Source organism: Quercus robur, chromosome 8, assembly GCF_932294415.1.
Source record: "Quercus robur chromosome 8, dhQueRobu3.1, whole genome shotgun sequence".
Lineage (NCBI taxonomy): Eukaryota > Viridiplantae > Streptophyta > Magnoliopsida > Fagales > Fagaceae > Quercus > Quercus robur.
In genome coordinates this window covers 23539894-23553308 of record NC_065541.1, presented here as the reverse complement: position 1 = coordinate 23553308, position 13415 = coordinate 23539894, and the positions used below count along the sequence as shown (strand labels likewise).

Sequence of the window (13415 nt, the reverse complement as noted above, 5' to 3'; positions counted from 1 at the left end):
TGTACAGTAAGGAAACAGTAAAGGAATAATAAAAAGGTAAATAAGACGTTAGGGATTCTCAGAATGATAAATAATATTTCATTATTTTCTTGAGTTTTAGTACATTGGGTCCTTTCTCCACTGGGATACGTCACAAGTTCCAAATAAGTTCAAAAGTCATAGACTTAGATAGCTCTTTGTAGGCTTCTAAGACTTGTGAGGTTTGAATCCCTTTGAATCCAAGTGTATGCTCTAGTGCCTGTCTCAGGATCCTTCATAGTGTTTTCCCTCTTTTCTCATTTTTTGAATTCTAAAGAAGTTTTTCAAAGGATCTTTGTGTTCTGATTATCTATTGCTAATTGGTTTTTGCTGATGGCTTCACCCCCTTTTATAGTACATTCCTAGGGTTTTGGTGTACCATTAATTCCCTCCATTTGCTGTCTTGGGTACCAGAACCAATGTTGTATCAACAACATTGGTGACTGGTCTCTTCCTTATTTTCTCACTATTTTCCTCTTTTAAGGTTTCCCCCCCAAAAGTCCCTAGCTGACCTTCCTCTTTTGGGAGGTCCTAAAAGTTGATTTTCAATCTTCTCTTCCCAAAGCTTCTAGATGCTCCTTTTCAGACGCTCCTTTTCAGACCTACCTTTTTAGCTGCTTCACCTTTTGTCATTTTCTCTAAATGGGCAGATTCCTCCTTGTCAGACTGAAAGATCCCTAGCCACCTTCCTTCATGGTCCACCTTCTTGTGTTCCCCGAGGTACCGAACTTCTTTTCATGAAGTGTTGATTCCTAAGTCATTAACCTTTTTCTGAACCATTGGCGGCTGATGGGACATGCCTATCTTTGTTCCTTGTGTGCATGAGCATACTCCCTTAAGCCGTCCCAATCTCAACTGATCATTTTCTGCATTTTCCGAGGATCCCAGCTTTCTGGGAGTCCCAAGGTATCCTAGTCTAGTCCCTTTCAGGGCTCCTCAAGAAATTTTCCTCACAAAGGCTGGGTTGAGCTTCCTTTTTCCTTTTCCTTTCTTTTCTAAGGCCTAAAGCTTGCCCATTAATAGGTTTGGGCCTCCTCTTGCCTATTTTAAGTGGGCCTTGGTTGGCGGATTGGGCTTTGCCTTTTTTTGAGGGCCCTCTTGGGTTTTAGATTTCAATATTTGTGATGTTTTGGGCCTCAACACAATACTTGTGATATTTTGGACCTCAACAATAGCTTAGTGGCATAACCTCCTCTTTTTTATTAGGAGAATAATGTTTCAAATCCCCCTTTCCTATTGTACTTTCAAATTATAGATTTAAAAAAAGAAAAAAAAATTGATTCAATCATTACCTTTGAATAGTTGACGATTTGACGTTATGTTTCCTTTACATGTTTTAACATTTGGATGATTTGCTAACTTATACGGCCTTTTTTTTTTTTTTTAAATAAAAAAAAAAAAATTGGTCGGATCATGATTCAACTTACTTTTTACTCTAGGTAAACAAATTTTAGATTTGGAGTGGGTCAATGGGTTTGGGTCAATTTTGCCATGTCTATTCTTGGATAGGGAATTATAAAAATCCTTAATTGGTTGCAGTGTTCATAGAATTTCATTGTAGTTTTTTAATTGTGACAAATGCTGTGTTCTATTGGCAGAAAATTATTGAAAATTCTTCTTAACTGAAAAAAATTATTAAAATCTTATTGAGAATAACATGAGAGAAATACCGATATCTTAAAAAAAATTAATGTTCAATTTGCAGTATATTCTCAAAAAAAAGTGCGATGCAAAAAAAGAAAAAAAAAAAGATTTTAATTTTCTTGGGAAGTCCATATCATATGTATCCTTAAATTGTAATTTTGAAGTCGCAATGATGTATAACGGGCGTTATGGTCCCTTGGTAGTACGATGACATTAATTCCGAAGAAAAAAAAAATCATTGACGCGAAAGAAGCATTTGATAATTTAATACGTTTTTTGTTTTTCTTCCCCACTCTCTTTCTTTAATATCATCTACAAAGTGTAATGCATGCAATCATTCTTCTATTTCGGTTTTACGCAAAACCAATAATATAGGTGAAGAATAGGTCCTCAAAAGCCACAGAGAGCCCTTAAGTCATTTTTAGTGGAGGAGGTTTCAGCACAAATCAAGGTCATTTAATTGATTGTCAATGTCAAAATAAAAATTTTCAATTCCATACACCAAAAGGGCAGTGCCTTTCATTGCGCAAAATTATCAATGTTACTCGACCTGACTACTGTCAATTGAATGACAACTATCTGTTTAATGAACAAACAGATAGTTGTCATTCAACAGACTGTTTAATATTCCTTAAACCCATTGGAGAGAAATGACTGAGAACAGTACAATTAGTTTCTTGATCACTCAACTAATTAAAAACCTTAAATCAGAGTAACAACAAATTAATTATTTAATATACTTGCTTCAAAATGTGTATCAAAATCCAATTTGAGAGAGTTTATTATTGTTGTCCCAACAAGAATTGAATACAATCTGATCTTTGTAAATGAACCCTTCAAGCTGCTTAACATTCAAGTAGATAGAAAACACCTATTTATGAGAGATTTAGTGCACAAATAGGAGTGTCTCTTTCTAGCTCCTTCTTCACTACTACTCTTAATTACCTTTTCCTTAGAAGTTAAAATGTGATTTTTCACAAGCTATTTGACTTGGTTGCAAGTTCCTTCCCCCTCTTTTGAAGGTTTGCTATGTGCTGTATAACCTCAAGAAGTACTGTAGCCTTCTTCATTATCTGCGTAGATGTGAGTAGCAGATTCAGCTCTTCGAACTAAACCCCAGTCAGCAAAGAATAATCAAATTTAGATACAAGGCACATCAACAAAAACCCCCAAATAATACTATTGAGTCAAAGACATTTACAATGAGAGTAAATTAAAAGATTTCACTGTTTTGTTTTTATTTTTTTATTTTATTTATTTATTTTTATTTATAGATTCTATAATGTTTCAAATATATGATTTTCGTTTCATGATAATTGCTCTTTATCATCAAGCGAAGGCAAAGATTGATTTTTGGTGTAAGTAGGAATTGAACCCTAAATCTTTTATTCAACAACAAAATTTCATTCTTTTGTAAATATTTAAATATAGAGAATTCTATTCCTTCATTAATACAAATTAATATTTTTAATTCACTTTTTAATGGTTTGATTTCGAATTCAAATTTTTTAATTACAACACCACGTTTATAACTTTTCGTATTCAATTCATAATAAAAACCTTACCTCAGAGTAAAGGGTGAAAACTAACCAAAAAAAAAAAAAAATCATTAATTAATATACTTACTCCATCTTCAAAATGCGTATCCAATTTCAATTTGAGAGAGATTACTATTCTTGTCCCAACAAGAATTGAATACAATCTCAACTTTCTAAATGAACCCTTCAAGCTACTTAAAATTCAAGTAGATAGAAAACACCCCTTTATGAGCAATTGAGTGCACAAACAGGAGTGTCCCTTCTCTTTCATGACAACTTCTGTTAATTATCCTTTCCTTCAAAATTAAAAATGTGTTTGGCATGATTAATTTTACCAACTTATTTTACTATTCAGTTTATTTTTGATACTATTCATGGATCCCACTATATTATTTTAGGTAACTTTTATTTTTATTTATAGTATTTTCAGTAAAAAGTTTTCATTTTTAGTAAAATAAGCGGATCCCATGAAGCACCGTTAGCCTTCTTCATTATTTCTGCAGATGTGAGTAGTGGATTCGGCTAAACCCAAGTCAACAAAGTAGCCCAATCAAATTCAGATACATGGCATATCAACAAAAGATCCCAAACAATAACCATTGAGTCAAAGACATTTCAACGAGAGCAAATTAGAAGATTTCATTCTCTTTTTATTTATTTTTATCAATACAATAATATTTCAAACCTATGGTTCCACTCCATGATGATTGATCTTTATTATTAGGTCAAAACATCAATTGATTCTTGGCGTAAGCGGATCCTAGATCTCTTATTCGATGACAAGATTTCGTTCTTTTTAAATATTTAAACGCACTGAATTCTACTTATTCTTTAATGCAAATTAATATTTTAAAATCACTCTTTAAGTGTTATTTTCAATTCAAAATTTTTATTTACAATACCATGAAAAGTAGGGGTGGCAATTCATGTTCACGTGTTAGGTTCATGTTGTGTCGACCCATACCCATGAGTATTCGACTATATGGGTCAACCCTAACCCAACATATTTATTAAACGGGTCAGAATTTTCCAACCCTAACACAACCCATTTATTAAACGGGTTAGTTGTGTTGACCTGTTTACCAGATTTTATCAAAATGAAAAAAAAAAAAAAAAAAAAAAAAAACTAATTTTAGTATTAACCGAATTGATATGAATTATAAAAAACCAAACAAATAAATATTTTTAACATAAAATTCAAAAGCAACAAGTAACTGCATCACTAATAATCATTCAAAACTAAAGCATATCTCAATATCACAAATAATCAATCATAATATGTTAAAGAAAATAAACCACAACAACTAATCTATATATATATATATATATATATATATAATACTGAAACTTTTGAAACTTCTACAATTTTCCACGTCAGCACAATATTTTTAAAAAAATAATAATAATAAAACTTTTCTAAACCCTAAACCCAATGCTCTACTTCTCTATATTAAAACTTTTCTAACCCTAAACCCGATGCTTTGCTTCTCTATATTAAATAAAAAACGACTAGAGAGAGAGATATAAAGAATACAGAGTTTTTGTGACCATAAAACACAGAAAAATCTGATACGATTTAGAGAGTGTTGGAGAGAGAAACCTGAGGGAGGCCTCTTCGCTACTGTTAGACCGATCTTCCTCCATCTTCCGGTTCCACACAGTTGTCGGTAAGTTTCAGTTTCATGTTCTGTTCTATTCTATGTTGTTTTTTTATTTTTATTTATTTGGCTTGATATCTGGGTTATTAGACAAGAAGGTAGTGGAGCAAATTTCAAATCCACAATGTTTCTACTCTCTCTCTCTCTGAATCTTTCTATTATTTGCCTTTTGTTTTTCGGTTTTTGATCCTAGTTTCATATTCTAGGGTTTTTAGGTTTATTGTGTTTATGCGATCAAAATTTGGGTAGTCCTGATTGATTTATAATCTGGGTTTGCTTTCATTTGATTAAAAAATGGGAAATTTCGTTGTTTTTTTTGGGCAATTTGGGTTTTAATCAATGACTTATTATCTGATTTTTGTTTTCCTCCTTGTTTTGATTTTTTTAGTCAAAGATATATTTACTAATTTCAATTTTCGCTTAATTTCCTATTGTTACTAAGGGGTTTTGCGTTTTTGTTTTTTTAGGCTAACTTTATAATCTACTTGATAATTTAATGTGCTTTTGATTTTAATCCTATCAGGGGGTTTCTCTACTTGAAAAAAGGGTCAAAATTAATGAAGTCCTTGCTTTTTATGAATACAGGGATATGACCTTTGTTTTGATGCTGAGAAGAAATGCAAGCCTTTTGTTGTTAATTTTTTGTTCAAATTTTGTTTCAGGCCCTTTTGTTCTGTTATAGTTTTCAGCGATTTAATTTTGATTTCGTTTTTTTTTTTTTTCAATGAATATGTATTGTGCAGAGAGAGTTGGAGAGAGAGAGATCTACAGGCGGCCCTTCACTATTGTCAGACCGGTGCCCTCTAATACTAATGAAGAGATTGTTGTATTAATTGCTGATCTGACACAACCAGATGAAGCACGGAGATGAATATTATGTATATGAGATTGTTCTGGTATTGGATAGGTTCTTTTTCTTCTCTTTTAGTTTTATACTCTTGCACAGATTGTTTGTTCTTCTCTTTTCCATTATTATTATTATTTTTTTTATCTGAATGCAACCAAATGACCAATCTTTGGAACTCTAGCATTTTTTTTATATATGTTTTATTTAATTATTAGGTGTCTATATGTTAGGAGGAACTGGAGCATGACTATAAGAAGAAGAATGAAAAGCCACTTCAATCTGCATATTTTATAATTTTAATGAGAAATAAAGCAGTCATAATGAATCTAAGAGGAGATATGAAAAACTTGAAATCTTTGACTTTCAATTCTTTTATTCGTTTGTATATTATATGACTAAACATGTACCAAACATTGACTTTGTTATCATGCGATTGTTCATAATTGTTGGCTCATTCTAAGAAATCACAATGTGTATCACTATTGCACTCTTTTCTCTGTAAAAAAAAGGGGGGGGGGGTGTTTGGTATCAGATGCTAGCTGGTAAAAATAAGCTGAGTGGATGTGTTTTGTTTGATTAAATGATGGAGATTACTAACAAATTGTTTCTTATGATTTAGTATTTATTTGTGTCTTACACATTACAATTAGGTGTTGGATTTTGAAAATTTTCTTGGTTTTAATAATTGAAGGATGGGAGAGAGGAAGGTGCTAGACAAATACTACTCACTTGTCTTCAACCCAGAGGCTTTTGAGGGGTTAAGCATGCATGATGCTCCCCATAAGTAGATGTTATTGGTGACAATTATTTAGGTATTCGAAGGTTCTGATTCTACTTCAAATGTACAGATGCTTTGTTGAGCTTACCATCAAGACTGACCCACAAAATTTCAACTATATTGTTGAGTTTGGTGCTACCAAAAATTTTGAACTTGTTTGAAGAGGATGAGGTAAAATAAAATAAATAAAAGTCTTGCAATCTTTTGTACATATAACATGGTTTTTGACTAAATATTTTGATTATTCTTTTAATTCATTAGACAACAGCGACAATAACCATAAAAGAGAAGTTGGAGAGATGGAAGATGCAATGAAATCTTTAGAGAACAAAAGCCTTGGATTTGAAAAGAAAAATGGACATCATTACTACATTGGATGGGATGAAATCTATGAAGGTATTATTTGCTTTACCAATTCTATTTTTATTTATTAGGGTAGGCTATCATCTCACAATGCCACAAAAATGAATCTTTAAGTCTCAAATAGCCTCTGTAAAAGATTATATGATGATAGATCATAGTAGAAGGCCATGAAGGTTGTCTCTGGCCTTTCAGGTATAGGTTTTTATTTTTTGGGATGCTCTTCAAAGCATATACTTGGTTATGTGATGGCAATGTTTCTTTTTAATTTTCCTTCAAATTCACTCACTTCCTTAAAGTAATTTTTATTTGCTTTAGTTTATAATATCTGGGTGTTTATTTTTCGTTCAACTTTTATGGGTTCAGTTCTTTTTCTTTTATTTCATGGATTAAAACTTTTATGGGTTTAGTTCTTTTTCTTTTATTTCATGGACTTAATCAGCAAACAAGGTACCCCCACATGGTACTGCTCTTTCTTATCAATTTTCAGCTTCAATCTTCTTGGGTTTAATCCTTATTCAAATATGTTAAAACTTTTAAGGTTTTTGTTTTAATTGGTGGTAGTTGAGACTTGAGTGAGGATCTTGCAAAATATGCAAAAGTGTTAGTAGTAGGGGTTGATGGATTGGGCTATGAGCTACTAAAAGACTTGGCTCAATCAGGTTTCCAAAATCTCAAGGTTATAGACATAGATAGGATTGAGGTAATCAATCTCAGGAAAAAAAAAATCAAGTTCATGTTTTTTTTCTTTCTTTTAAAAAAAAAAAATCATCACACCCATGTCATAGGTAATTTAGAAGATGTTACCATATAATAATAATAGAATTTTTTTTTACAAAAAAAAGGTTATTTGGAAGATGTTGAAGCACTTGGGCAAAGTAGGTAAATGAGATCTATCAAGTATTTATCTTCCTATTTAATGATTAATTGTAAGCATATAAAACAGGCAGTCATGAAGGTTTCAGTTGCAATAGTGAAACTTGGGATAGTATTTAACATTTTACGGCTTTTACAGAAATTATGAACTTGAAGCAGAGGAATGAATTTTGTTGCCAAGTTGTGGTGGGTGTGAACCCTAACCCCTCAATTTTTAGCAAAGACAACATTCCTGGTGGCTATGATGTCAAAGTTTACTTCATGCTTTTTCATTTCATTTTTTACAATTTTGTGGAAAGAGTAATGGAATTGAAGTTGAATAAGACGAAAGAGAGAATCTTTTTTATGGTATGGCAACGGTATCTTCTGCATCGTCACAATTCGGCATTCCAACTTCTATGATTGGTGTAACTGTTTCTTCACTGTGTTGGCGTGCTTAACACAGCAATACGTGATGGAAATGTATGGTGCTGAGGACATAGATATAGTTGTTTCTTCAAGTAATTTCTATTTGAAACCAAGGTAAAGTACATATAGTTTCGATAATGTTTTATAGAAAGAGAATGATTGAAACTTTACTTTTAGATATAGAGCTACATTCCATTTGCAATGAGATGTTGACTCCAATTCCATTGATGATTTTCGAAAGTCCCCTCTCTATATACCTGTTATCAATAAGTTATTTATGAAATGTTTTCCACATTGTCATTTGACCCTTTGACAATAGATTAATAGTTTTGTACATGAGCTATGATGCTACTTAGATTGATTACTTGATGAACAAATTAGTCTCTTATTGGTTCTTTTAATTTTTTTTTACCATGTGGTTGATTAATTATCTTTTTATTTAACTAGCTCGTGCATCGCATGGGTTAGCGACTAGTTATATATAAAATCGAATCTTCTGAAACTCCCACAATTTTCCAGTCAGCACAATATTAAAAAAAAAAAAATGTAATTGAATTTTTTAAAACCCGACTTTGCCTTTCCCTTTCACGAAGACTCTGCCTTTACCTTTCACGATATTGTGCCTTCTCTTCCAGCTCCTCCCAGCTCCTCCTCAATCAGACCCACGACAAACCAACAACAAAGAATCATCGCATCACATCGCATCTGAAAACCCACCATACCCACCAACAGACATCTTCTTCCTCAAAATCGATCTCTTTCCTCAGACCACCCATCATGAACACTAAAAAAGCAATACAAACGTCAATATTTTAACATTTGAATTATTCTTTTGACATTCTTATGCTACAATCTCCTTCCCCCAAAACCCAAAACTCAGATCATTTAAATATTATCCACACAAAAAACCCATAGAGAAAAACGGAAGTCAATACCAAATAGCTGTTGTCACCTCCATCTTCTTCATCTTCTTCGCCAAGACTCCTTTCTTTTTGCTTTGTTTCTTTTTCCTTTCGTTCTTTTGTCTTCTCAACCTTATTTTGTTTTGTGTGCCTTTGCCTGACCAAGCCTGTGAAGCTTTCAAATTCAAGTTTATATGCCTTTACCACGTCCATCAAGTGTTAACTTCGTGCGCTTGCATTATTTACTTTATCATTTATATTATTTTATATTTAGTATTGATTGTTTATTTTATTATTTATATTATTTTATATTGAGTATTGATTGTTTATTTTATTAATAGTGCTATCTCTTTTGACAGTTCTTTTGATAGTAGTGATTTTAAATAGCTGTGCATATGTTTTGTGGTTTACAATGACCACTATTAGGGTCCGTTTGGATACAACTTATTTTTTGCTAAAATTGAAAACTAAAAACACTGTAGCAAAATAATTTTTAAATGTGTGAAGAGTGCCGTGTGTCCCATTTTTAATATATTTTTTTGAATAAAGTGGTTGTGGGTTCCATGAACAGTGCGTGAACAGTAAAACTTGTCTCTAAAAGCTGAAAAGCGTGAAAAAAAAAAGAAAAAAAAGAAGCAAAACACAAACGCCAGATGCAATAATAATTCCTATCCAAACACTCACTTAATGTTTTATAATTTTAATTTACATTTAGCCTTTTGTTTTTTTTTCTCTCTTTGTATTAATATGAGACTTTTTTTTTTTTTTTTTTTTTTTTTTTGTGTTTGGATATAATTTATTAAGCTTATGAGTTGTATTTTTGTTGTTGGATGGGTTAACATATTTGCTATTGTTGTGGTTCATCATGATTAATTAGAAATATTGAATAATTTGTTCTTTAAATATTGAATGTTAAACCTTCATACCCAATACCTTTCCCGTGCATCGCACAGGTTAGCGACAAGTAAGTTTATATACCTAAAGTTTGAAGGGTATATTGGTAAAATGTCATTTAATTAAACGGCTCAAATAGGTTTCAAGTGATGGACACTAACCCAACCCATTTATTAAACGGGTTAGTCGTGTCAACTCAAATATGACATGAACCCATTAAGCTTCAACCCATAACCTACTAATTTTGTGTTGTGTCATGTTGGATTCATGTGTTGTGTCCAACTTTGCCACCCCTAATGAAAAGTGTTTTTAACTTATCAGCAACTTGTAATTACATATAAGGATTGAAAGTTCTTCAGTTGTATGTTTTTGTTAAGCGTAATAGGAATAACTCAGGATCTGTTAATATAATAATTGTGTTGAGAATTAAGAGCAATAATTATCTCACGTATTAGATAATATGTATCTTCTCTTACACAATATGTGAGTCTCGCATAGTAGTGAGCTTGTGTGACAGAAGATGCATATATCTGATACAAGATACATTCTCAATTAAGAGATCGTGTTGTTGCCAAGAGTTTTGTGGCTTAACTTGTACCGCTACTTTTTAGTGTTTCCAACCTAGATATTTAGAGTCCGAATCCTCCCATCCAACTATCTAGTTATAAATTTTTTAAAAAAAAACATGTTGTTAGTGGCATAACCTTCTCTTTTTTATTAGGAGAATTGCGATTTAATTTCCCCTTCTCCATTGTACTATCAAATTTAAATAAATAAAATAAAATTTTAATTTGAGCTTGCACTTGCGCTTGGATAGTAAATGATAAAAATTCTCTTTTATTAGGAGAATCACAATTCAAATTCCCGTCTTCTCTCGTTATACCATCAAATTATTTAAAAAAAAAAAAAAAAAGGAAAAAACTGAAAATTTGCGTTGGGAAGTCCATATGTATCCTCAAATTTTAATGTTGAAGAATGGTGTATGTATACGGGTATTATGGTTCCTTGGTAGTACGATGAAATTATTATAGAGTGGATGGGATGGTTTAAACTTTAAATCTTATTGTTTCCTCTCAAAAAATAATAATAAAAATCTTATTGTTAATTCCAAAGAGAGAGAGAAAAAATCATTGATGTGAAAGCAGTCATAGATAATTTCTTACGTTTTTCTTTTTCTTTTTTCTTTCCCCACTTTCATTACTTAATATCAGGCCAAAATGGGCAAATGCCCTTTTTTCGGAAATTAAACATCTTTGTGCCCTCATTCTGAAACTAAATAGGGAAATGCCCCTCTTTTGTAACTCGATGATACTAAAATCGAGTTATATGAAATACTCGATACTTCAATAATCGAGTTATACACAGGTTTTTCCCGCACTGCTGTTATTTTTTGTTTTGAATCTCTACATAACTCGATTAGTTAAAAATCGAGTTAGTTATACTGTTATAAACCCTGATTTCGTACTGTCTTTGTGTCAGGTGGAGTGTTTCAATGTAACTCGATTCCTGGAATATCGAGTTATAAAGTATACTTGATATCCGTAAAGTCGAGTTATTCTCTTATAATTTCTGCACACCTTCTCCCACTCAGTGTGCCTTGCTCTCTGCTGAACTGAGGACTTTCTGCTGAACTGAGTTGGAACTCCTCCACGGATCAACAGCAGGTTTCTTCAAACTCAATTGAAATTTGTATCACCTCAGGTAAAAAATTCACATCACAATTTTAGGGCAATGTTATGTTCATTTGATATTGTACTAAATTTTGATTTTTTAGGTTGAATGAATGTGAAGTAAGTACATTGGTGTGATTTTGGTTATTTGTTGTAGTAAACGTTGGTGAGAAGAGAATGAAATAATTTCTTTACTATAGCAACATTTTGTATTGCACATAATCATCATTGGTCAGACATTTACAACAACATTTAGTGTTGAAGACAATGTGTAGACATTACCAACAATGTCTATTGTTTATGAATGTCTTTGTTGTATACCATTCTATGCAGGATTACATTATTTAGCAACAGTTGATACACACTGTTAACTTGATCATTTGGTGTTATTGTATTCAGTGTCAATGTCTGGTTCTGGCAACCCACAACTGTATAGGCCTCATGATGTGTTCACTGCTATGGGTCGTTGTTGGGTATTGGAAGATGAGTTCAGCTATCCAATCAATCCGAATTTGCGAAATAGTGCTTACGTTCACAATACCATGAGACAGGAGTGGGCTTGGTTATTTCGTGAACAACAAATGTTTTATGATGAGTTGGTTGGTTTTAAGTTGCCAGTGCCTCGGCGACTCGCATCAGAAATGCCCAGAGACAGCATCGACGAACTTCGTAAAGCATTGAACCGCATAAGAGAAGAAAATAATCGAATGAAGATACGTCTTAATCGATATCGGACCCAAGTTGAGATTCGAGAGTCAGTGCAGGAAGGGTGGTACGAGCATGCACAGTTCATGCAATCACTTCTTGCTGATCCCATTTATCAGTCAGACGTGGAGATGTCAGATGAAGAGTAATCGTGTTGTGTCGTGGTGTAATTAGATTTTGTTGGAGAACTATTTTGCTTAACTATGTGTTATATGTATGGTTGCATTTGTACTATGTAAACCTTATTATTGATTATGAGAAGCATGCACGTTATTCGTAATGTAGATTATTCTCACATAAGTCATAAAAGTCAAATATTCTCACACATGATGTTTTTCAATAAGCACGTACGACATAACACAGAAAACATAAAATAACTTACACTAACATTATTAACTTAACCATAGACATAACACACACACACACACACCACAGTGGCATTCATTCTGATAGGTAGTCCTCGTAGTTGAGGACATTGTTACGTTCTGCCGGAGTGAGTTGCCTGTTTGTTGCAACGGCTTGCTCCTCCGCCAATTGTAGCATATGATACCTGGACCTACGAAGTATCATAAGATTGTTTTCTTTTTTTATTTTCGTCACTGCACGCTCATATTGGTGCATGTTTTGTCGTGGCAGTGTGAGCGAGCTACGCTCGACAAGAGGCGCTCCGATTTGCAGGAGATCATTGTGCAGAGCGTTGGACTCGTTCACGCGAAAGTCCCACTCCTGTTGCAATCCGGCATAGTATTCCCTCTCGTCAGAATCTCTTTGCGTTCTATAGTTATTTGGAAAACGAGGTAGCATCCAATTACGCATTGACATTGGAAAATGTGACTTTAGATCGGTATGTGTAGAAGTTTTGCAAGGGTAGATGTATGTAAATGGGACTTCGGTATGTGTAGATGTTTTGCAAGGGTAGATGTAAATGGGACTTTATATAGGGGTTTTGCAAGGGCAAGTATTCAGGTGGATGTGAGTATAAGTATTCACGTGAATAAAGATGATATGAGTTGACAGTATATTGTTCAGTGGCGTCTGTTGGTGCATGTGATTCGTTGAGGTAGCTGTCGAGTTACACTATAGCTTGTGCTACAGTAGCGGGCTGGTGATGTGTACT

At 33.0% G+C, this 13415-nt stretch overlaps 1 protein-coding gene across 1 annotated transcript; it reads left to right on the top strand.

Annotated features, from left to right (window-relative positions):
- The first annotated feature begins 11376 nt into the window (after nt 1–11376).
- LOC126693942 (uncharacterized) lies at nt 11377–12587 on the top strand. The gene is made up of 2 exons (XM_050389996.1): nt 11377–11624; nt 11993–12587. The coding sequence occupies exon 2, from the start codon at nt 11998–12000 to the stop codon at nt 12445–12447; it is 450 nt and encodes a 149-aa protein (XP_050245953.1). The 5' UTR covers nt 11377–11624; nt 11993–11997; the 3' UTR covers nt 12448–12587.
- Nucleotides 12588–13415: the final 828 nt, after the last annotated feature.

Coding starts and splice junctions, on each gene's coding strand:
- LOC126693942 (XM_050389996.1), top strand. CDS start 11,998: ATGTCTGGTTCTGGCAACCCACAACTGTATAGGCCTCATGATGTGTTC.